Here is a 25872-nt window from a genome sequence, read left to right on the forward strand (position 1 = left end):
AATTCAGTGTAAATAGATTTAAACTAATGCATATGAAGGGAAAAGTATCCCAATTTTACCCAGTGGTGGGCTCAAGAACAGTATCTCAATGTTATAATCTATGCAAATGTTAGTTTAGTTCTTAGTAACAGTCCAAAAAGCAGCTGATAGAATGGTAGGAGGTAGTAGGAAAGGAAAAAAAAAATCGTGTAGCTGGGAGGAGGTGAACAAAGAATGGTTGCCTCTTATCTCTTCTAACATGGGAATTAGGAGCATCACATGAAAGTAGCCAGCAGTAACTACATTACAAACAAAACCGGATGCTTCATATAGCCCATTCTCATGCTGGGGAGCTCTTCGCTGTGAGTTTGCAGCTACTGGAGTAGCTGTAGTAGTATGGCTTCAAGGAGTGACTGGAAGAATCCATGGAGATCAGGCAAATACAAAGACATCACCCATGGTTCAGAAAATCCTAAGCCACAAATCCTTGGGTGTCTGGGAGAGTTTTCTGGGAAAGTGTCTTGTTTTACTCTTCCATTTGTGGGCACCATTGGCCATTGTTCAGCATAAGATGGTGATCTGGGTCTGCCATTTGTCTGATTGGGTATGGTTGTTCCTGTGTTTTTATCTTTACTGCAGTAAATGCACATCAAAGCCTCTTTGGGAAAAATGCACAATACTTTTATTTGTACACTATAAATATTTATCCTTTGTGCCTTACATATCTCAGAATAATGAACCTTAATCTTACTGTTCTGGGACTGCTTTCCTACTGAGCAGAAATCCTTTTCTTTCTAATGCAGAGATTTCTGAAGTTCCCAGAGGATGTGAAAGTTAGTAGTGAATTTCTTGATCTGATCCAGAGCCTGCTTTGTGGGCAGAAGGAAAGGCTGGGTTATGAGGGACTCTGCTGCCATCCATTTTTTTCTAAAATCGACTGGAATAATATCCGTAACTGTAAGTAGAATAATACTGCATTTATAAACAATTTCCATTTCTTTGGGCAACATGAAAATTTGTACAATGTGAGTATTTAATTGTGTTTGATCTGAATAATTATTCATAATGAGACAGGATTGTGTCCTGGAGCAGGTGTTTTTAACAAAACAATTCATTTTGGCTTTTGGATAGGATATGTTAACATCTCTCAGGTGAAAATTGTAAAGTCAGATGAAGTTTAATACAGTTCTATATGAATTTCTGATGCAATTACCGTATTATTGCAGGCACTAGACTGGAAAATCAAAATGGTCCTTTCCATGTCTTTCCTCAGATTAAAATGCATCAGGATGTTCTTTCAGGCCTTTTCCACCTCAGTTTGCTTAATTTTGGCTTAATCTTATTATTTTTTCTTGTATCTTCAGGTTTCTCTCTACCATTGCTTGTGATCCAGCTTCATTTAATTTTGTTTGTTTGTTTGTTTATTTGGTTTTTTAGCTCCTGTAGGTGATAAAATGTCAGTGGTCATAGGGGCATTGGAGTTTTTCTTCAAAGTTAATGTGGCTAATATATGATTAATTTTTTGTCAAAAAATCTGTTCATTCCACTAGGAATGAAATAAAATCAGTGAAACAGATAATTTTCTATGCAGAAAATTGTTTATAATACTACGGAAGCGATGGAATTTAGTATTTGGAAGTACTGAGGCATCAGCTCCATGGCAAAAGCAAATATTTCACAGACCATCAATGATCTATGTATGAGTGCCTGACTTGTGTTGGATAGTATTTTAAATTATTTGGACTGTAAGATTATCTGGGCAAGGAACATGTCTGCCTTATATTCTTTATCAAATATGCTGTAAGAGAAACGATTGTGCTCCATTTTCCATGATAAATTGCTAAGCCAGTGCTGCTACTTTTGATGACTATCTCGGCACTTCAGCTGTCAGCTCCGCAGAATGTTTACTCGCTTTTCTGTTGATTCATTAATTTTGAACTTGTGGAGCTGCTGTTCTGTTAAATTCCATTGTTTCTGCCCTTTGAGAGCCATTGAGCCTTGAGTCTTTTTCGTCATTCTCGGCGTACGTTTCCCAGACTTCAGCTCACTCTGCCTTCTTTCCCCAGAACCCTGCCTAAGCCACCAGTTTCTGTTTCTGAAATTTTTGTATTGCATTTGTATCCTGTTACCTCAGATCTGGAAAAAAATGGCACGTGAGCGTAAGTTCTGGTGTTTCTTTGGCAATTGTCTGTCCAGTATTCACACAACCGCACAAGTTAATTGAGTGTTTTGCCACTTCGTGTGACAACGGCGATGCTGATGGAGAAGCTGGTAGGCAGCGTCATTATAACATTGAAGTAATCATTCGGGATTTTAAAAATCCCATTTCTGTCTGCAGCTGGCCAGTGGATTGCATCATTCCCTGTAATATCCGGACCTACCTACTGTGGAGATTCATGCAGTTTTGACCCCTGACTTCGTTGTTATGTCTCATGCTTCCTAAACCCCCCCTTGTAACTAGCACAAAACACAGCGGTCGTCTTTGCTTTTAGTAGCAGGTTCAACGTATCACCTATTGCTTTGCTCTCGGCAGTGGTTCTCCATTTGCTGGTTTATTCAGGGCAGTGTTGCTGTCATTCTGTTCAAAACCCTTGTCGGGTTTGACCTGGGCTATCTAAAAGCTAAAAGTTTCTTTCTTATCTTGGCCTCTGCTGACAGTGGTGTTTAACTGGAGCAATGGCAGCCTGAGAAAATTAGGAAACTAGAGAGTGCTGGAAGAGGTCACAGGATTTAGATTTAGATTAAAGAATCTCACTCCCTCAAGTTAATCTGGTCAAAGATTTTGGGGGTGTGGAATGTTGGACTCGATGATCTGAAAGGTCTTTTCCAACCTAAATGATTCTATGATTGTTAAATAAATTCTGTGTCAGCGCAGTCAGACTTTCTTCTAGTCTATCAAAGCAATGATGTTATTTCTATTTCAGACTGAGAAAGGTAGGGAAAAAATTGGCACCATTGCCTTGCAGGTATTAAAATTATCATGCTGGGAGCTCCAGAATAATCATTCTTCATGCACCGATTTTGGTTAAGAATGTGTCATTATGGGGTTTTGCAGTGTTACATTTTGTTGTTATGGTAACGTATGAACCACTTCACTTTTCAACCTATGAAACCCCTTCCCAAAAGGTAGTCGCCTCTAAAAAAGCTCCCAACTTCCTTCGGTTCAAGTGGCGTGTGTCTGTAGAAGCAGCTCTTCAGTTACAGAAACAGAATCCAACCACTAAACCTAAGGTCGGGTTTAACTGAATCTCTCTCAGCAGGTAATTTTCCCCTTCCTTGGAGTATTGTACTGAAACATACGTATAGATTTTGCTCTCTGTATTTGTTGATTTCTGCTATTTAATGACTTCTAAAGCTTCTAAAAAAACACCAAACCCTCAGAACCAGATACCATCACATCTCCCCCCCCCCCCCCCCCCGCCAAACAAAAGAAAACAAAACTTTTGAAAGATTGTGTTGATTTACTTGACAGAATTTTCTGCAAATATTTTGGAATTTATTTACCTAGAATAAACATATTTCTATCTGTGTTTCAGCCAAACAATCAGGATTTTAACTAGAAAGTTGATAACAGAACAATTTGAGTACTTGATAAGTACCTAAAATCAGGGGTAGAGAATGGGGGATGACATACTTGAATTATTGGCAACAAGGCTGCATTCTGTATAATTTGGGAATTTTGTTAATCACCTTTTGTTATTTGAAATCCGTAAATTACATCAGTTGTTTAATTTGGAACCAAAAATCTGCCTGCTGAAGGCTAGCTGAGAGATGGTCAGAAGACTTTTATTGTCATCTAAGCGATATACATGTATAGCATGCAGTACCTTTCATTTTAAGAATTGTTTTGTAACTGCAATCCAAGAAGTCTTGAAAATGGAATGGCATGTTTGGACTTGCATGAGGAAATGATATATGTGAGAAGAAAAGACTTAATGTCTTGTGCAAACAGAAGGACTTGAGAAAGTGTTGAAGACTGATTTTTTAGGCTGTCTTCTGCTATTAAACAGGCAGGAACCCAAATCTCGTTGTTCATAAGTCCAAGACTCTTTCTTAGGAACCCAAAGTTTGTCGTTCAGTCTGTTAACAGGTAACGGTTGTGTTGTTTCATTTAAACGCTTGCCTTCAGAAAAATGTGTTGACTTGTTTCTCTAAGTGGGGACCACTTTCATGTCAGCTTGAAGATCACTTTTATTGACAGAAACGTATGTGTTGGATCATCATCTTGACAGAACAGAGGTGATGTTAAGGTAATGTTGTATAGATTGGTTAGAACTAGTATAATGCCTATTTTTTTAAGTGGTCTTAGAGAAAACATCCTTAAATTACATCACTCGGACTTTCTATTTTCTATTTTTCTTCCATACCACTTTACTCAAATGGGCCTCTTAAAGCCTGAGGAAGAGTAATGCCTAACCTACTTAAAAAGGCCGTGTGGATGCTCTTCCTCAGAACGCATGTATAGATCACCTTGTAGATCAAGAGAAGACACGTTTTTATTCTTAAGAAATGTTCTGTATTTCCTTTAAATTTCCTATTTCAGTTAAGTCTTTCACTGTCCCAGGGGAAATGCAGTATCTCTTTTCTGAATTTGCCTGAAAATATTTTGAAAGGATGGAAAGACCCGATTAAGGCAACGTTCCTTCAACTAGTCAGAAAGACACACACTAGTGCAGAGTTTAAAAAAAAAAAAAGCTCCTTTCCATAAGAGACATTTTCTCTAATCTTAATGATAAACTGGTTAAAGGACTGCAGTGTATGTGTGGTGTTTTTTTTTTTTCTTTTTTTTCTTTTTTTTTTTTTTTTTTTTTTAAACTTAGCAACCTACAACACCCCCTTTTCCTCTGAAAGTCATTCTTTGGAACAGATGGAAGAGGGCTACATCCTTCCACAAGTGGGGAGGTATCTAGGCAAGCAATTCGCTTTTTTAAAACATGCAGTTCTCTACCAGATACTTTAAATGGTAAACAGAACATGTACGTTCGTGTGTAACATATCGGAGACAAAAAGAGGTCTTTATAGCAGTTTGTACAAGTAGAAGCATCGGGTTTACTGTCTTTTTGAGTAATAGTTTTGCCTCCCGTTTAGGTGAGCCTGAAAAAAGTGCAGATTTTTCACCTTGTCAGATGCAATGGCATGGTTTTAACATTTAGTTCTCGGAGGCTTATCTTCACCTCTACTAAAGGATTCTTCCCTTTAAAGAAGCAACTGATAAGCATATCAATGTATTTGCATTCACCAATCTTCATCTTCTTCTGAAAATACTATAGTTGTGTGACAGTCCTCTGGTTTTAAGCCAGAAATAATAATTTAACTAGAGATTATGTCATCATGTGACCCACGCTCGAGAACAAAATGGCTCGTCTGTTTTAGCTTGTTTTTACAAGACTGCTCCGTTCATTCTGTAGATATTTTGGACATTAGACAGAGGATTCCTTAGTCTTAGGAATAAAAAGCCTACGAAGAAGCTACCGATTAATTAACAAAATCAAACAGAGTGTGTCTAGCTTTTTTTTTTCTTAGAGCTATTCCCTCTTACTCCTAAGCGAGTTTTCCTCCAGTGTCCTGAAACTTCTGAAGAAGTTCTGCTTCTCATCTTCAGTCACCGTTGGCAGTTCAGAACGGCTTAACCTCTAGAGGTGTTTTTATTGAATGGCTGTTCTTTCTAAGTTTTTTTTTCAGTTGCTACTATTTCTTGATACAAATATTGTAACAAGGTTGTACTGCAGCGTCGCAGGGTTTTTGGGCTGGTAGTCATGGATTTTCAGGGAATGCAAAACAGAGGGCAAATGACTTTCTCATTATTTTTTAATGTAGTGTTCACAATTTCTCTTCTTCGTTCACATCTTTTATTAAACATTATAGGAAACTGTAGTGTAAAACATTGTGCTCTTTAAGCTAGTTTCCCACCAGCCCCAAAGGTTTGCTCTGTCTCGCATTCAGTTTTATCTTTTTGCATCCATTGTTCCCCTGTTGAGTGCTTTTCATCATCACGTGCATACTGATCTTAGGCACGTTTAAATTATATTTTCCTTTATGCATGTGGTTTGACTAGGAATTCTTATTGTGGGTAGGAGGAAAGACTTGCTTTTTAATTGCAAAGGCTTGAAGATGATTCTTAAGACCTTCTTAGCTAGTTTCTGGTGAGCAGTGAGGCACTAGATCTCTCTTTCAAAGATGAAGTTATCTGTTAAACTCTGAGGAGTTCCCGACAGGTTGTTATACCCTTATAAAAAGGCAGCTGTATTGGGGTTTGCTGCCTCTTTAAGAAAGATTCTAGACTTCCCCAGGCGAGGTGGCCAGTCTGCTGTTTTCTCTGTCACTTTACCTCACAGACAGTACCTGTCTTCAGAGCCGACGTTCAAAACCCCACAGCAACCCCTTCCTGTACGAGACGTGCAGAGGTCCTAAACTAAAAAATACTAATTCCTGAACTCATCCTCCTCTGCTATGAATTAACTGCAACTTTGGACTTATGTTTGCATAAAAGATGATACACTTACAAACTGTTTTCTGTTGCTTCTCTGGTTTTAATCATTAAAAGCATGTGAAAGAGTAGCTGGACATTATCCTGACATTAAGTGAATTTAAAAAAAAAAAATACAGATCCTAATCAACAATCTGTATTCCAAAATTATGTTTACAGTACATAAATGTCAGCATTATACTGGATCTAAATTTATATTATAACCAATAAAATAGCAGAAATTAATAAAGTCATGATATTGACAGAAAACTTAAATGTTCTGGAGCCAGTAAGTAAAATTGCTTACTACAGAACCGATTTAATTTGTATATTTTCCCCATTTATCTCATTCTAATGTACTTGGAACTGCTGTACGTGAGCAGCATCCTATCTGCTTCATGGAATTTCTTCTCGCTTCCCGGCTTGGGAGCGGCGTCAGAATGGCTCCTGGGGGAGCTGCTAACAAAGCCTGCGCGTGTGGTTGTGATTTGGCAGTTTATACAGACAGATTGGGGGTTTTTTGGCTGTTAATACTGGTCTGGTGGGTAGTTTAAGCGTACGTTTGTCTAGAGAATTAAGAGTTAAAAAGCGGGCTGTGAAAGGCTTTGGCAACCTAGAGGGAGCTAGCAGGCTCCAGCCCTGACTCACTCCGCCCGTGTCAGTCAGATAAGCATCAGCATCTGCCACGACTGCAGGCAGGTAGGGTTAACCGCCGAGCATGCAGGAGTGAGGAGCAGGGAGCCTGCACTGCAGGGGTTGTAATGTTTGTTCCCGGTTCTTCAATTCTCATCAGCCCTCCAGCTACAGGAGATCTATACTGGATCCATGGTAACGGTTTTAGCACACTACGCTTCCATCAGCTTGTGACAATGGGCTGTGTTCTCGTTGCTGACTGAAGAGCTGTCTCCTTTACAGAGCAAAAAAGAGATCAGTAGACTTGCACCTGAGCGATGAAATAAATAAATAAATAAAAAAAATCTTAGAAAACGTGATTTAATGAGGTAGAAATTGCACAGCAGGCTTTTGCATTCATTCCTTCCGCACATGCAGCCAAGCCAGCAGGTAGCTTGGGTGCTGCACATCACTGAGAAGAACTTGTTCTTTTGTTCTGTTGGTTAATTAAACTGAAGCAAACACGAGAAAATCAGCTGAAATTAAACAACTGCTTGACAAGTTAAGCGGTACCAATTTAGAAATTATAGTAAGAAATACATTGTAATTCCTGCTATTTATACCTCTCTTCAGAGCTGATTGTATCGGAGCCAGACTGCAGTGGTGTCCCACCAAGAGTTCCAGATCTTTAGCAAGCTCTTTTAGAGAAATAAAATCTTACTGATATTTCTTCTCTTTTTAAAGACCAATGAGCTTCTAGTAGCTATACTTAATAAAGTATAGAATCTTCCGGGAGAAAGAAACCGGTTTGCTGTTGATTAGAAGCCCATGCTGGGAAGATTCCTGGTAGTATTAAAGGGTAGATACACCCCTTCGCTGACTAGCGAAGGATCAGGCTACATTCTCATGTAGTGTCACTAACCGGATAGGTTGGAGACATTTTCTTTTTCTAGATGAATCAGAATTGAATTACTTTTAGCTATATTACAGTAATGATTTTCTTAGCCTGGTGCTTTGATTTGATTCAATGTATGTGTTTAAAATACCCCCAACCTGAAAAAAAAAAAAAAAAAAGCCCCAAACCCAACAATCCTAAATCCCCAACCTAAAACTCAGTTTAATCAGTGTGGGAGATGTTCTGCCTGCAGAGTGGTAGCCATGTTGGTAGCTTAAGGGTTAATCTCTTGTTGCTGTAATACGATTTGAGAGCAGCAGCTCAGTCTGCTTGTGTTAGCAAGATTAAAAGCAGGAGCTGCAGTGCCATTGCAAGCACTGAATGAGTGGGGCTGTTGCAGAGTGAACTGTAGCTGAATTTTGTCTTTTCTTCTTGCTTTTTTCACCAGCTCCTCCCCCCTTCGTTCCTACTCTCAAGTCTGATGATGACACCTCAAATTTTGATGAACCAGAGAAGAATTCGCGGGTTTTATCCTCTACGCGCCAGTTGAACCCAGCAGGCTTCTCGGGTGAAGATTTGCCGTTTGTGGGGTTTTCATTCATCAAGACGTTAGCGACCCTCAGATCAGAGTAAGTAGGAATTATTGCTTAGGTGGATAGGGCTATTGGAAAAAGGCAAAGGTTTGTTACAGTGAGGATGGTGTGAGTGTGGGGAAAAGCTGTTTTAACTGGCCTGTACTCTGCTTTAGGGAAGCTGCCAGATTCTGGCTTTATCTGTTGCTGCTGTGGCTTGTGCATGTCCTACTGTTCTGTGGTTATTTCTGGGATGAGGGGGAGGGAAGGGAATGGAAAGATTGATTCTAAAACAGTTATTGTTAAAATTGTTGTTCAAATACTTTGAATTAGTTGTTGCTGTTAACCAGGGAGCAGTAGGCGATTGCATTTCTGGTGTTGCAGATCCCTGAAAGAAGGAGAATACTGAGGAGTTCAGAGATGGAAAAGGGGGGTTGTTGTTTTATTGGGTCAGAGAGTGGGCACCAAGTGGTGGGGATGTGTAAGGCTGAATCAGTGATCCACAGAAATGGAGCTCCACAAATCTGGGAATGTGCAGTGATGGGTCAGTGTACAAGAGCAGGAGCTTCACAGCAGCTGACTGCGCTGTGGGATCAAGTTAAATATGAAGACTGCTGTATTGTGTGTTAAGAGACTGGAGATTCAGATGAAGTATGCAGGGTATGTGTTTGTGAGGTAAAGGTCTAGAAAAAATGGGTTTCAACTGAAAGAAAACATGCTTGCCGGGAGAACGGAGTCAGAGAAAAAGAAGAATATAAATAGTATGGTATAAACCATTTGGTGTGGTGGGTGGTTAGTTCCTGATGACAGAGCTATTGAAAAAGTACGTTAAGTTGCGAAGTCCTTACCTCAGTGTCATGAGGCCTCTCAGGAATGCAATGGCTTTAGCTGGGTTAGTGACTCAATGCACTAAGGCGCTGTGTTTTTGTGTCAACCATCGTTCATTGCTGCTAGTTAGTTCCCTTAAGGGACTTCGTTGTCAATCTGTCTTAATTAAGTTTTCATTTTTTTGTCATACTGGTTATGATAGTTGCTCTGCGGTAAGTGTGTAACCAAATCTGGTGATACTGTTGACATCTTTGATCTTGCCCACATTGTGAATCAAGGTTATATGATGGTTATGCCGGTAATAAAAAGGGAATCTTTGATTGTGCCTCCTTAGCAGAGTTGCTTTTATGACAAAAGAGGAAGGACGGGAGAGGACATAACAACCCAAAAAGTATTCTTTTGGTGAAATGACCTAATAGTCAGCAGAATTAGAATAAACGGAATGTTATGTCTGTAGATACCTGGGGTTAAAATCTATCTTGATTTAGGAGTGACATAACTTACAGTGTTATCTTTTCTGCCTGGGGAACTGCAATCCATCTATCAAGGCTACATGACCATTCATGACAGCCAGAAGAGGCTCAACAGTGACCGTAGATGTATGGTAAAAATACATATGTAATCGGGGCTCAGGACTAGAACTGAGGAGGAGCATGAGGTAAAGTCTCAGGAACAGTGGTGTAACTGTGCTGGAGGTTGAAGGTTGAAAAGTAATATAGATATAGCCGATTGATTGATATGCTTTCTTTGTGGAGCTAGTACCGAAGATGCGTATTGAAGTTATATTTCAATTTTGGTAATAGATGAGAAGGGATACAGCAAAAGAATATAGAGATTAATGTGCTCTGGAGAAATTTTGACTGAAGTAAAATTTCTGCTTCATGTGGCCTGTTTTTTTTCCTGAGCTGGAACAGAAAGACATCAGGTGCTTAATTTTCCCCCAAATAATTTTAAGATAAGTAGATCTTACTGGTTTCTTTTTTTTGAATGAGATCTCGATAAAGGCACTTTGATATTTTTAGTGGTAAATATGTGCATTTTGTTCTAAGAAGGTGATTTAAATATGGCACAGAGTGTACGGAGACTTGAAAATATCTGTATTTAAATAATGCAGTGACTAGTTTATTGTCAATATCACTGCAACACTGTGTCATAAAGATAACTTCTTACTTACAAAATATTGTGTCGTGTATGTTTTACTTGAGGAAATAAAGTACTGTTTCTGTCCACACTAGCTTTGAATATCAATTTCTAGATGGGGAAGAGAACAGTAAACGGGGGTAGGCTTATCTGTTGTGAACCTCGGGCTGTCTTCTCTGGAAGGTCCTAAGTCATCAAGTTTATCAGTCCAGAATTTTTCTTCTGAAAATCTTTCCTCCGAAAGTCTCACCCTTATGGTTGCTAAGTGATGCAGACCTGTTTTCCTGTGTCTGCAGCATGATAGCTCTAATGCCTCTAGTGCTGCTCACAGTCAGGCCAGGCAGCTGCAGAGTGCCATTACCAAGGTCCTTGGAACTTTCATCGCTTTTAATTTGAGGGCTGTTAAGCTATGAAGTTTAGGGTTATACTCTTGCCCTTCTTCACTGGACAGTAAGAAGCCATAGCTGAGCTAGGAATTTGGAATACTTCAGAGAAAGGATGGTTCAAAAAAACTGGACAGAAGAAGGATGAAAGGAGCTCTCTTCCATTCTCCTCTTTCTCCCAACCACTTAGGGTAAGAAGGGTTCACCTAAGTCACTTAGACCTGTTACAGAACTTACATAGTCGGTGTGTAGTTTAGAAGGGTCCACTGAATGAAAATGTTCTGTATGTTGTCCCATACCACGAGTTTCGGGAAGAATTTGTGACCCTATAACGAATGTAAGATCTAACAAAAGAGCAAAAGCTATGGCAATAATGTGTCATAGGAAGCCATCAGGAGAAATCAAGGGCATTGCTTATGTCATAGGTTCCTGTGTTAGCAAAGTGTTTGTTAAATAAATCTCCTATAGGATTCTAAGAACTGGGATCAGGCTGCAGAGAAGGACCAGCTAAGTCCTTCTCCCATCATGGCCTCTGAATTCTTGATTTAGGGGAGAAATGCCTGTCTGACTGCAAATTTGGCTGCTGGTTTGGCTGCGAGTGTGTGACTGTGACAAGATAACAGGCAACTGAGAGTTTAATTCCATTAAAAGCCAGCCCCACCTTACTCCCTGTCCCTAACTGTGGCTGATCTCCAGTGCTTAGCACAAGGGAGAAAAGCCCTCAGATGCCAGAAATATGCATCAAGTGGTGAAAGAAAATTGTTCTTGGCCTTTGCAGGTGACTACCAGAAGCCCTAAGGCATAAGATAAATACAGTATAAATCCAGGGCTAACCAAATATACCAAAGTACCTAATAAAAATAAGTACCTAATGAAATATACCAAAATACCTAATTAAAAAAATAGATACCTAATTAAAAAATAGCTTATGATATACATTTTTGCCTGCCTCTGTCCTTTTCTAGACTGGAGTAAGGAGCTAAAGGGGCCTGACTACTTACGATACAAAACTTAGGTTAGCACAAAATACTTGCTAAACCAGAACCTAGAGATATTCACAGGCAAGGCTGACAGTGGGACTATACGTAATTCCGTTGCTGATATATGTTGGTTTTGGTTTTTTTTTTTTTTTTTTTTTTTTTTTAATTGTCTTACAGAATATAATAAGTGTAATCCTAGTAATTCTTGAACTGTGGTCTGTGAGGCTTTGGTAGATGGTCCAAATCTTTTCTGTAGGTTCCTAAGAAGTGATATTTCTCAAGATTTTTTTTTTTTTTTTTTTTAAATTCTAAAATGTATTTTAGATTAGCGATTGTCATTATAAAATGCTGAGAGTTAAAATGGGTCATTCTTCCAAAAGGAAGGGCTACTGATTTCTTCCAACAGTTTGTCAGGTTCTGGTAAACTCTTTCACCAAAGATAGATTAAAGAGGAAGCAGAGGATGAGCATACCAAAAATATGCTTTGCTTCAGCTAGCTCTATTCACAGATTGATGGTATCACTGTTTGTTTTTGGTTGGTTTTTTTTAGGCCTGAGCAAGCATTTACGAGGGGGCGGAAGGTACAGATGAGTATAATGCTAAAAAGAATAGAGCATGAGGGACGGGGGATGAGATTATAGGCATGTTGTGTGGGGGCCAGGATTAGGACAGATGGTGTCAATCGTGAGAAGAAAGCAGCACAGGTGAGTTGGGGGTTTGAGAGTGGCATAAAAGGCCAAAGGAAGGTACGAGGTATGATGCGCAAGAGACGTTCGGATACGAGTTCGATACCTCCGAATCATCCTATGGCTTTTCCTATATTAACACTTTTTTCCTCCTTCATCTCAGCCACGTTAAGACCGGAGGAGCTTTTACACAACTAGCACCATTTCTGATAGTTCTGCGGGTTGAGGCTGTTGCTGATCTAGCTGTGAAATCACTAGATAGTCAGCTCTAAGTTAACTTGTTTTTTAGTCATGCAGGCAGTGCTTCTTTTGAAAGTAAATTGGCACAGCTAGTGCTATCAGCGCTTGGTGCTACAGACTTGGCTTTGGGGTTTTTTGTAAATCTTTTATTGCAATTTTCTTGTTGATGTATGCTGGTTACCTTTTGTTAATCTTTTTTTCACGCTTCAGAGGAAACAGGAGAAACTGCTCTGTTGTGCTAAGAGAATTGATCCAGATTTAGCAGTTAATTACATGAAATAATCTGAGATGGTACCAACCCGAATGACAGCTTTGCATCATGGTTTTTGATGTTGGATTGTATGTGTTTAATTTCTGAGATGATGCTGACTGAGGAAGAATGTAAGTGCCCCAGCAATGTGGGTATTTTCCACCTTGTCATGCCGCGCTGAGAGCTTATATCACCATGACAAGGCTTATTAGATTAGTCAGTATTCCATTTCTCTTGATTTCCTCTGTCTGCCCCCTTTCTGATACTTTGAAGGTTGTATGGATGTTCATGAAGTTGTTCTAATACAATTTGTACACAGGAAAGAATTACTGGGAAAGGCTGTCTCTTAAAAACTCTGTGTCCAGTGCTAACTGAAAGCGGCTTCGCTTGGGGAGATGATGTGCTGTTTCCATGGCAGGAGAATCATTGTATCATCAGGACATATATTTTTAAGGAATTTCTTCCTCCCGTTGGACAGGGATGAGGAAGAAAGATTGTAGTTCTATAGTTTGTAGCCTTCTCTTCCCTTACAAAACTGACACCAACCCTGAGGAGCAGCTCCCTCTACAGTCACGTAAGGAAATTCAAACTTTGGTCAGTGCCAGTCTCCCGTGCCCCGTCCCATCCCGTCCCTCCTGGCTGAGGAGCGTGGCTTTGCAGAGCGCGGCATCATCTTGCCTGAATCTGTCCTGTTAATTCCTCTGTTGCAGTGCACATGGATGCTTTAAGCTGGCTTGCTAGGAGAAATTTCTGAAATGCAAAATGGTGCCTGTGATATTAGGCTCTGATTCTTTTAATAGCAAATAAAATAAATGAGTAAAAATAACAAATAAAACTAGTCCCTTTAGGGAGGTGAAATAGAAGCAGCAAATAAAACCAGGTCTGTGAGAACTGGCTAGAGTTTTCTTAGGTAATGTCTCAGATTTGGAAAGAATAAAAGTAAAAAGGTGATGGTTAATGTTGAAACTAGAACTTTAAAAAAAAAAAAGCTTTAGCCAGTACAGTTCAGACCTGTAAAGCTAAATTTTTTATAATAAAAAGATTTTCAGACTTGTCTCAGTACGCATTTGCAGTTATTTACATATATTCGATTAACATTTTAAAGCAGATTCCTTAGTGTCTTTTTTAGTTAATGTGAGCTTTAATTTGTATTTTTAGACCGCCTTTCTCAACTATTCATTTTTAGCCTTGTTTGTACACCCAGCTGTTATGGGATTTAATATGCATCTTTCTCAGATGGCTGCCTTTTCTCTGTAGGAGTATAGACATGCTTTATAAATTGATTTTTAAATATGATAATCTGATGGATTGGATTGATTGGACCAAGACTAAAGGAATGCTTTACAAAAGCATTCATTCTCAGTTTTTCCACATCAGGTTTCTGAAGACACAGTAATATTTGACCTTTCAAGGCAGAATTGGTGGATTTTGCTATGTATGTTTGCTAATATCAAAACAGCATTTCCTAATGACTGCTTAAGGTGGTGGTACTGAAGATCTATTTTGATACGGACATGTTGCTGCAGCATTTTCGTGAAAATCCATGTGTCTCTTTCTGTGACTATCCTGCATATCTCTTTGGATTAAGGAGTAGATTTTTCTCAGAAAATGGTGGTGATGGAATCAAACTTTCCCTGGTGTTAAGAAGAGACTGCGCTGCTGTGTGTGGGTGTATGGCTATATGCAGAGAGCTGCTCAAAGCTCATTTCTCTCCATGGGGATAACTGGCTGCATACCAAACTGTGGCCAGGAGAAGCAGAAAGCAATGTGTGGGCAGACTGTATGATCTTTTATTAGCACCTTCATTGTACTTCTGCGTTTCCATCTATCAGTTAACACTGGTTCCATCATTATCTGCTTAAATATCTAGTTTGAATCATTTTATGCGAGGGAGAATGTGATTTTTAAAATTATGTTTTGATGTGTGTAGTTAATTTTTTGGTTGCAAATTACATATTTAAGACTGCAAAGCACTAAAAATATGCTCCAAAACATTGAGTGGCTTCCTATCCTTTTCTAGAAAGAATTTAGGCTAATAGAAATGGTAAACTTCTTAAATGTTGAGTCCCAATTAGACAGAAAACATGAAGAAGAACATGTAAATATTTTCCCCAAGTTTCTGGAGTCAGATTGTTTTGAATAGTACAGTTAAGTTGTGTCTCATGAAAAAAATTACTTACAAGTGGAACTCTGAAGTTCTGCAGTGTGACTAATCATATTGGTATTGATTGAGTTCGTAGGGATCATATGAATTGGGTTAGGAAAGTTTTTCACTTCAATTTTGATGCACAGAAGGTAACTAAGGATATTAAATTCTTCCTCCTGTGGTGCAGATTATGACATGTTAAAGTTTTTAGGGCTTTTGTACTTTGATGGTAATTTTAAAACCTGTTTAAAAATAAAGTACAAAATAAAAAGCCATTCTCTGAAAATTTGTTATCTTTCCAAGTGGTTACATTGACTTTATGCTTTGTTTTTGTTACACTTATAAATCCGTACAAGTTATGCAAAAATGTTGCTGTGATTCACTGTTTTGCACTCTGACATAAAAGGCACTCATGGAAAATCTTAATATTCTAACTAGAAGTACACATGGATTATTTAATAATGATATACTGTCATCAGGTTTTATGGTATGTTTGGTCTGAAAGGATGGCTGTTAGACTGCAATTGCTGCTCCTTTCTTTTATCCTGGTATAAGTAAGTACCCAATGACTTTACCAAGGCTGCATAAATGCAGATTTCTGTACCTTTTGCCTATATTCATGTGCTGTTTGGCTTTGCTCTTTTAGATCTGTTTTTTCAAGTGTGGATTCTCCAGCCAAAGTCAGCTCCATGGAAAAGAAACTTCTTCTCAAGAGCAAAGAACTCCAGGACGCCCAGGACAAGTGTCACAAGGTATTTATTTATGCGGTTGGCCATCTCCATTGCTCCAGGAATCTGCAACCACTGTATGTCCGGGGATCTGTCAGATGCTGCTGATCATCCAGACTCGTGGTGGGCAAAGTGCTTTTCCTTCAGTGAGGTGGCTTCCTGTCCAGTGCGAAGGGAGATGAATTTAGGCCATGCTTTTGCTCTAGATACTTTTATCTTAACAAGAAGCAGCTCTGGATTTTAAACAGTCCTTTTCTCAGCGTGACACAGACGACTCCTTCTTCCTGCAGGCCGTGCCTCTTCATCGTACGCACAATTACAGCAGTACTGTTCTGAGGTTCTCTTCCTAACTCATCAGCTTCTACTTACATAACTGTTGTCACGTCACTGGTTATGGTGAACATCTTATAACAGTTGCTGTGCTCCAATAAAGGGAACCCAGTGGAGTCTTTTCAAACTTACTGCTTGTTTGAGACTTTTATGAGAGTTCGATTACTTTTCTCCCTTCTCTGTTCTGGATTTGACCATTTGCTCCTGACAAGGAGATGGGGGGAAACCATCTTCTGGTCCAGCATGGATTTGGGATAAGGTTAAAGTGACCCATCTCTGCGAGTCAGGTGAAAAATGATTGTGTCTTCTTTGCTGACTGGGGTTCGAAGAATGACTGAATATGAACAAGCAGCTTGAATGAATGGGGTGACTTAGACTTACTACTTGTCCTTAAGAAGAACTGTGCATTCCTGGAGCAGAGACAATGGTATCGGAATTTAAACACCCTTTGGAGAAACATAGCTAGAAGTCTCTTGGAGACAAATTCCTTACAAACAGAGCTCTGAAAGTAGCAGTTAACAAAGCTTCTGAAGCCCCCTTTATAACCTCTTGATATTTATTGCAGATGGAGCAGGAAATGACGCGGTTGCACCGGAGAGTGTCAGAGGTGGAGGCTGTACTTAGCCAAAAGGAGGTGGAACTGAAAGCCTCTGAGACCCAGCGATCCCTCCTGGAGCAGGACCTGGCCACCTATATCACAGAATGCAGTGTGAGCCCTTACACCAGTCCTTTCAGCTCTGAAGGCCTGAAATCTGGTGGTCTTTGCCTTTCTCTTCCATCATGGTTTCAGCGGGGTAGTTGATGGAGAGAAAATAATATGTGAGAGGATATCTGTTCAATACGGAGCCCTGAATTGTGTGCAGAGGCTTGCTTGGTAGTTTTATTCAAACTTTGTTTCATGGTCATGTGCTTACAACATACAGGAATAACTACTGTCCTGGTCTTGCTGAAACTATTTGTGATGTTTGTCTTACTGGCTGTGCTAGAACATGCTTGGGTTTTGACTTCTTGCAGGTTTCTTAGCCAGAAGAGGATGGGGCCTAATCAGTACCTAGACACAAATCTTCAAGGACAAATACGAGGAGTAGGAAACAATGGTGTTGCCTCCATCTGTGGTAGTCCGAGTTCAGACTGATCCAGTTCCCCACTGTAATGTCAGGGATGATGCTAGGACAGGTGCTACTTTTCAGACAGAATATAAAAATGAGGCCTTAAAACTGTGTCTTCAAAGATCATTTGGCATTTTTCATGGGAGCTGGAATGTCTTCCCAGTTGTCCTGGCAGGATTCCAGTGAGGATATTTTCATTCTAGTTAATAGTCTCTGTATTTTCAGTTGGATATCATATTCTATTTCCTCTCTTGTACCAACAAAAATCCAGATAATACTCTGTTTCAGAGAATTGAAAAGCATTTCTGATGGGTTTGTTTGTTGGGAAGCATATCTTAAAACGGGGCTGAGTGATTTTCCTATACCAGATGCTACTAGGTAAATAAATAAAATGAAGTTTGTACCTTTCTGTTGAAGAATAGTATATAGTTGATAGGAGGACCACTGGTCTGTCCAGATGTGCAGGTAAGGTATGTGGTGAGATACAGAAGCAGCTCTTCTGGTCTTTGTAGAAGTTTAACGATGATTAAAGGATTTAACTTCCTTAACAGCAACAAGAAAAATGAATAGGCTTGTTAGTAATGTGAAGTTGAAGGATTGTATCTAGGTTGTGAATTAATAGTGCTAGTGAAATATAGATAAATGCTGTCAATAATGGATGCCTTTTGTGATCTCTGTTTGGTTTTTGTCCGAAACCTGATGTGAGGAAGTAGAGATTTGAACTAAGATTTCAGTGTAGTAAATGGTATTTGTAAAATGGGCTGCTTCTATCCAGATAGAAGCAGCGCTGGCCATGAATTTCTTTAGGGTTCCATCATGGGTGCCTCGATTCTTTTTGATGCCTCGCTGCAGTCAAGGAGGCATTTGTGTAGCTAAAGATCTTTATTATACAGCCATCTGAAAACCCAAAGACTATGTATTGAACACTTTGCTTTCTGCAGAGCTTAAAGCGAAGCCTGGAGCAGGCACGGATGGAGGTGTCTCAGGAAGATGATAAGGCACTACAGCTACTTCATGATATCAGAGAGCAAAGCCGAAAACTGCAAGAGATCAAAGAACAGGTATACCTGCTTCTTCGGGGAGCAGAGTGGCTATCCACAAATAGGCGTTCTTGGCATATTCTAGCTCTGTTGCCAGGATTACGTTTTATGTTGGTAGGCTGTGATGACTCCCAATCTGTGTGTTTTCACATGGTTTCTTAAACAAAATGGGAAGCAACAAAATCACACTTTTGTCTATATTGCAAGTAAGCACAAACTCCAAAGTTCAAGTTTTTCTTTTCCTAGTCCTGAAAGTACTTTGTCTATAAAACCAGCTTAGGAGAAGGTTGCAATGCTTTAGTAATATGCTGCATTAGAAATGAACTGTCCATTTTAAATGGCCAAGCTATACAAATTTCACAAGTTCATGAATCTTCACCTGGGAGAGAACTGAGCTAGCCTTAGTTTTGCGTTGGTTTTTTCTTTTTTTTCTTTTTTTTTCTTTCTTATCTGGCCATTTAAAATGCTTAATAGTCTTTCAAAACAGAATCTGTGTTCCCTAACTGTTCTTTTCCTAATTTAATCTATTTGCAAAGTAGATCTTCATAATTTTTTTCCACCAGAAGAATGTTGAAAATTCCTTAATCTATATGGTTGTTCATAAGGAAAAAGAAGGTCAAAATTAAATGAAAATATGGTGACGAATGTGGGCATTTTTAGGATTTAAAATGGTCTACAAGATAGAACCCATTCAGTTTTATGAATCAATAGCAACATATTGTATTGAGAAAAAGAAATTGAAATTTGCTGTGGCGTTCAAACAATTCTTTGCAATTATCTGTTGTTTTTCATCTTCAAAGCACTTTACAAACATTAACTGACTAATTTCATAGTGTTTGAGACAAGAAAGCCCAGAAACCTTGGTAATAATTCTCCAGACATGAGCAGCTCTTATGTAAAAAGTAATGAAATGCAAAACCAGCCCTGTGGAGGTAGCAGGCCTCCATAGGCTTCTACAGCATTCTTCTGGGTGGTGGTTTTATGTAATAGAAGGGATCTAAAGCTCATTGCTCTGTGTTCTGGTGCTTTGTTAGCAAAGTTGCTTTTAGATATTGAAATGTGGAACATTTTTGGTGATGATAAATATCAATAGATTCTTAGGCAGTACAGACGCATGTAACAGAGGAGAAATAATGCAGATAGTTTTTAATCAAATATTTTGTCCCAGAATATTTTAATCTGGCTTGTGAAGATTCGCAATGACATAAAAAGGCTGCTTAGGTCAACAAATGAATTTGTAATATCCTGCAGACTTTCATGTCTGGAGTGGTCTTCTGAGCTGTCTGAAACTCATGTGCAAGAGCACCGCAACAGAATATGCAGAGATGTTTTTGCTGACTCACGCCAGCAGGTGGATCTTCGCCATTAAAGACTTGGATCATTATTTTTAAGTCAGAGGGAACTGGGAGGTGAGATGGAGGAGGCCCTTAGAGTTTTGCTGTTGAAAACCTGAAGCTTGAGAGAGAACAAGTAAAATTAACAGCAAATCAGAATCTTCAAAACCCAATAAGTAGGTATTTGGTGTTTTCAGGGCAAGAATGTAGGTTCAACTTAACCCCAGGTACTTGAATAGAAGAACATGGCGGGTTTGTGTTTGGTTTGGGTTTTTTGTTTGGGCTGTGTGTTTGCTTTTTGTTTTGTTGTTTGGGGTTTTTTGTTTTGTTTTGTTTTAACTAAACCTGTGTTCTGGTCGTTACTTGATGAAGGCCCACATGAATGGATGAACTTGCAGCAAATCAGGATCTATATTTTTTTTGAAACGCCCACTCATTTGTATGCAGCTACCCTGATGTGGTTTGCTTCAGGTATATGCCCGGAGCATATGGTATATGCCCGTTAATAAGCGCTTAAGTACATCTTGATAGTTTTAAAACTATGACCAATGCATATGCAAGAGGCATCGTTCTGTGTCGCCTTGAGTGATGCGGCCTGTTCCTCTGACCTGACCATCAGATTTATTCAAAGATAGCCTTGCAAACATCCAGAAACAAGAAAAACTGAAATATTACTAATTATCTCTTCTTCCTTCTTTTCTCCCTCCCCATTCTCCCCCCTTCCCAAACACTCATTTTCACAGTGGCAACAGTAGCCATACTTGTAATTCTTCGTTCAAGTGTTTGCTGATATGAAAGCTGAGTATTTTAGGAAGGCTTAACAAATACGGTTTCTGAGCAGCACATGTACTCCTTCAAGCCATTCTGCCTTTTCTTATTCACAAATACGTTTGTTTGAAATGAATATTTGAGTTAATGTATGCTCACTTATTATAAAAAGGCTCTAATTCTTTCCAGCAAGAAAATAAGATCATCCATAGAGAGACTAACCGGAAGGAGTAGGTCCCCTGTCTGCCTCACAAACTGGAGAACCCATTTGGGGATTGCAAACCAAAGGGCCATTCTGCCATGCTCCCCGTAACGGAGAGTAAAGCCATCTGTTAAAGGCCCAGCTTCTTTAGATATCTGCATGGGCTCTCCATGTTGCTAGAGAATCGCAGGCTGGCAGGAGGGTCAGTGTTCATGCAATCACTTGTCTAACTAAAGACAGCTGGCTGTCTGGAAGGAGTGATGACAAACCTGATTTTGTCATGAGACAGTTACTCTCTTGAATATGGGGGTAGTCAGGCGTATTGTAAGATATTAAAATGGAAAGAAAGATAGACTCCCCCACTGTCAGTCCTTCGTAATCTTTTTTCCTAGCTCTTGATGTGCATGTTTTCTACTTCTTCTCAGCTTCATAAAAAATACTTTGTTCTTTTTTTTGTTTTGTTTAGAGTAATTTTATAAAATGTATACTTACAGGACTTAGTGAATGCTAAATAAACATAATCAAATTCTCTTTTTTCCAGTAAAGATACAGGAAGCAATCTCACGAGCTAGTCTCAGTTTGAGCACCCAGTCACATTGAGACAGTCACTTCAAATGTTCTTTTCTTCTCCCACCTTCCCCCTCCAAACGCCTTATCTTGTAGTGTCCTGCATGGGGAATCATTATTTCTGCCGATATAGGCAAATATGTTTTATGGGCAATGTGATTTTTAGACAGTTTTTTCGAAGTTAATATTTGATTTTAGGTTGTCTCCCATACAGAGCAATATGATCCTTTTTAACTCTGGCAGGAGAAAATAACTGATGGCTAGAAGCCACAGTATGCTACCCCTCTGCTTCTCCTCCTTTCCTTTTACCCAAGCTGTGCAGATCTGTGGTAGTTGTCATGTTATCAGCCTGAGAAAATATATCTTGAGGGAGCATCTGGGCATTTGCTAGAGACATCAACTCAAAGACACATTTCTGTTTCAGAAATTAGAAACGTAAGCAATTTTTATCATTTGTATGTAGATGTATGTATGTGTTTCTGCAGTGAAGCCACTCTCAAAAAGTCAATGTTTTGTCTTTTATAAGGTATCGACTTGAAAATGGCAAGCCTCAAACCAGAACACCATGGATATGTTATTTTATTCAGCTCTTAATGTTTTATTTTGTACTTTTCCTTTTCTTCCACATATTCTTAAATGCGCCTCTTGCCTGCAATCAGTATTCTGGGATCTGCTGCTCCAAGTAATTCCCCTGTTGCCTCTAAAATATAATACCTTTTCCTTCCCTTCCACCACAACTACAGGAATATCAAGCTCAAGTAGAAGAAATGAGGTTGATGATGAATCAATTAGAAGAGGATCTTATTTCAGCTCGCAGGCGTAGTGATCTTTATGAATCGGAGTTGAGAGAGTCCCGACTGGCAGCTGAAGAATTCAAACGTAAAGCTACTGAATGTCACAACAAATTGCAAAAGGTAGTTTAGGCTTCACGGGAGAGGGGACTGATGCTTGCTTGAATTTCTAGTGCTGTTTTATACACACACACAAGTTGTGTTGTGTGTGTGTGTCCTCTAGAGATTAGCGTGGTTTGTACAACTAATACAAAATGTCTTTCAATTGTGCACTCGAAATAATGTAATTTATACCTTGTGTAACTGCTTGTGTTTAAATTACATGTGGCGATGACTGGATAGAAGACCAGTGTACTACAACTTTTCCTGAGACTTTTATATATTTTATATTTAAGTTACAGGTTAAAGATCAAGGAAAAAATGAAGCAGGAGAGTTGTATTCCAAATTGGAGAAGGTATGCTGCTTCAGTGTCCTGGAGTTTGCTTCCTGAATCTTTCATGTTATGCACAGAAGCCAGGAGTGTCTTTGGCTCGTCAATGGCATGCACAGCCTCACATCCCTCCCTATTTTATTTATTTATTTTTAAAAATCTTTTTCTTGGCGCAATTCACTGTTCTTTCTGATTTGATCGTCTGGATATCCTGTTAATGGATTGTGTTCAGAAGCTAGCCAAAGACAGGCCATTCTGCGTAATCTGAGTTTGGAGTTAGGTTAGTGATACATAAGGGTTTTATTTACGAATAAAGAATAGCAAATGAAAAATAAAAAAAAAATCTGAGAGTTCTCACACTGAACAATCTACTTGGTGACTAAAATATGAACTCATCCAGTCGTTAGTAAAATGGGAGTAGATTTGCCAAGGAGCATTTTAGTGTATTGGAATTCGTATGGAGAAACAAAGATTTTTGGGAAGTGAATTAAAATGAATGTGGTATCATAAGTAGAGAGCATTTTTTTTCCTTTTTGGTTTTATGACACTCTTTCCCCCCATCTTTTTATTTAACTGTAGATCAATACAGAGCAGCAGGCCAAAATCCAGGAGCTGCAGGAAAAGCTGACAAAGGTAATGTCTGCGTGGTGAAAGTGAATCTTTCACAAGATTTTTCAGTGAAACGTTAACACAGAGGAGGGATGCACTTTGTTTTATTCTCAAAAATAGAATTAGTCATAGCATGGGGGATGATAAGGAAAAGGGGGAGGGAACTGGTATCTGAAAGCATTGGTGTTCTCAATATGCTTTTGGCTCTTGAGACATGTCAACAGTGTTTATTTTTACAAATGAAACTGAGTCAGAACTGGAGTAGCGTAGAGAAATTCTAATTAAAAGGCCAGTTTGGGTATGCCGTATGCAATGCACTGGTCCCTTGCTTCTGAAGACAGGGTTCAGATGTTTTTAACTCAGTAGTAAAATACATGTTGGACTTGGTTTAGTCTCCCAGTATACTCTGTTTTGAATTGCAAAATCACTTTCCAGTTCAGTTATTCACAGTAAAAAGTGTTGAATGATAAGGATTCACAACAGAATTAAAATACCTTAGCAACGTAAGCTGAAGGGAGTGCATAATATCTCCTGTTTGCAGCTGTGGTCAGTCTGTCACTTAAGAAGGCACTGTAAGGACAGCAGAGGAACTTCTCTTATTGGGATCTTTCAGCAGAAAAGAAAGGGGTTGTCATCATAATCTGCTGAGAGCACTTTTCAAACTTGGCACCTGCTGAGAGAGAGCTTTTTCAAGGGTTAGTGATCTAGAATATGAATAAGAGGCCAAAACTGTGTAGAAATAGTACTTCTAATATTGCAAAACAGTCATGTTTTAATCCTCCCTCCCCTTTTCTCCTTTCGTTAATTCTAAGGAATTATCTGTAGGCCAATAGGTTATTGTCCTAGTGTTTTAGTAACAGTATTTTGTGAGTTCTTTCCAAGAACTTGAGCTGAATTTGGGGGTAGACTTTGCTTTCAGTACGTAGAGACAATTAGAAACTCGCGGTACAGCAAGACAAACATGTAGATCTCCTAGATTTTCAGTTTTTTGTGAAACGGAAAAGAATTATGTAATAGAAGTTAGAATTTGGGTTCCTGCACATGTTTGTAGGTTGTCTTAATTTTACACTGCTAGGCCAAAGTTCTGTAGCAATTTTGTTCAGAATGTTGCCCATCTCGAGGTTATGAACTTTTTCACATACCAAGTTTTTGTGTGTGTTTTTTTCTTATAATACCTTTTTTTACTTTTTTTTTTTTTTTCTTCCTTTGGACCTTTAGGCTGTGAAAGCTAGCTCAGAGGCAACTGAACTTCTTCAGAATATCCGTCAAGCAAAGGAGAGAGCTGAGAAGGAGTTAGAGAAACTGCAGAATCGGGAAGATTCTAATGAAAGCATGAAGAAGAAATTGCTTGAAGCGGAGGTGAGTGGAGAATGTCTGTCTAGAGGAAATTAGTTATTGGGCTGTGTCTCAGTTTAGTAACTATTCATGGGAAAGTGATGTTAGACATGAATCCATTTTTAATTAAAAAGCATGTGTTTCTCTGAAGAAAACAGAGAGGCTTTTTATTTTCTGTGAGGAGTCAATGAGGACATGTGGTTAGCATAAGGGATTTGAGGCATGATGAGGATTTCAAACATGAAAGACAATCACATATTGACTGCTTCAGCTGACTTTTTCTAGAAACTACTCATTGCTTTGTGATAATGCAGAGTTGGTTAGCCTAAATGGCAGTTAATAATTGCTCTACAGGAACGGCGCCATTCTCTGGAGAATCAGGTGAAGAGATTAGAGACTGTGGAACGAAGAGAAAACCGACTAAAGGAAGATATTCAAACTAAATCTCAACAGATTCAACAGATGGCAGAAAAAATTCTGGTGAGCAGAGGTGAAAATGAAAGATAAGGGTAAGAGTTTGTAAGAAAGGGGTAGGAAAGGAACAGAAGACATAGAATTGCACTGAATAAGGTGGAAATTGTTGAATAAAGGGATTTGTTTCTTGTAGCAGTCATACTGGGGAAAGCTTAAGTGCTCAAATTCTGTTTGCACCTTTAGTTACAAACTCACTCCTGTACCTTTAGCCGTAATCCTATTTTGAAATTTTAGTTGTCTCAGTGGGAGCACTTTTAAGTCAACTTTAAATTCATTACCTAACGATTGTTTCAGAAATAAAACTTTCTCAGGACAGGATACTGCAACAATAAAAACATTGATATCTAGCTTTTAAACTAAATTGCAAAGGAATTTAGAGGTCAGATCTACTTGAAATGCTTACATTTTGAAGCAGAGAGAAATTAGTCATCTAAACTGTTCGTCTCCAAAGATAATATTTGTCAGGAATCCATTTTCACCCACATACCTTCTCTGTTGGCAATTTCTTGTTTCTCTCCTTGTTCAACGTATTAAATCTTTATAGCGAGTTGGTACGTCAGTCTACAGCAAATCAAGCAGAGGGTGTTTCTCATACTTTTACCTCCCTGGGGCAGGAAGCATAATTTTGTAGTGGAATAATTAAATTCATTTTGTGTTTCGCATGAGTTCTCTTTCTGTGTTGCCAATATGACAAGGAAATAAAGATTACGTTTTATTGGTAGCGATCCTGAGCATAGATAACCCTGAGGAAGGCCAAATGGCAATGTATAAATAACCGTATTTGGAGTCAACAGATGACCCATGCTTGTTCTGGGTAATCGCTGCACATGTAGACTTTAGCATCAGAACGCCTGAGCGCTCTCAAGAAAAGGTAGAATCAGTTCTTTAGTAGTGCTGTTTCTTTCAAATTGTTTTGATAACATGAGTGCATGGTGAGTGGGAGTCTATGGTTTTGCTGAGCCCAGAGCCAACTTTAT

At 39.0% G+C, this 25872-nt stretch overlaps 1 protein-coding gene across 9 annotated transcripts in view; it reads left to right on the plus strand.

The window, feature by feature from the left end:
* CIT (citron rho-interacting serine/threonine kinase) overlaps positions 1–25872 on the plus strand; it is a 72366-nt gene that overhangs the window by 7511 nt on the left and 38983 nt on the right. For 5 of the 9 annotated variants that reach the window (XM_087768686.1, XM_087768688.1, XM_087768692.1 and 2 more), the window contains exons 9-18: positions 783–936; positions 8401–8581; positions 15824–15929; positions 16801–16944; positions 18286–18405; positions 21999–22169; positions 22442–22501; positions 23057–23110; positions 24305–24445; positions 24776–24901. In XM_087768686.1, coding sequence (XP_087624812.1) covers positions 783–936; positions 8401–8581; positions 15824–15929; positions 16801–16944; positions 18286–18405; positions 21999–22169; positions 22442–22501; positions 23057–23110; positions 24305–24445; positions 24776–24901 — 1257 coding nt within the window. The remainder of the gene's footprint in view (positions 1–782; positions 937–8400; positions 8582–15823; positions 15930–16800; positions 16945–18285; positions 18406–21998; positions 22170–22441; positions 22502–23056; positions 23111–24304; positions 24446–24775; positions 24902–25872) is intronic. The other 4 variants (XM_087768687.1, XM_087768689.1, XM_087768691.1 and 1 more) reach the window with 1 other exon arrangement.

Source organism: Nipponia nippon, unplaced genomic scaffold, assembly GCF_047370975.1.
Source record: "Nipponia nippon isolate SJK-2023a ecotype South Korea unplaced genomic scaffold, ASM4737097v1 scaffold_30, whole genome shotgun sequence".
Lineage (NCBI taxonomy): Eukaryota > Metazoa > Chordata > Aves > Pelecaniformes > Threskiornithidae > Nipponia > Nipponia nippon.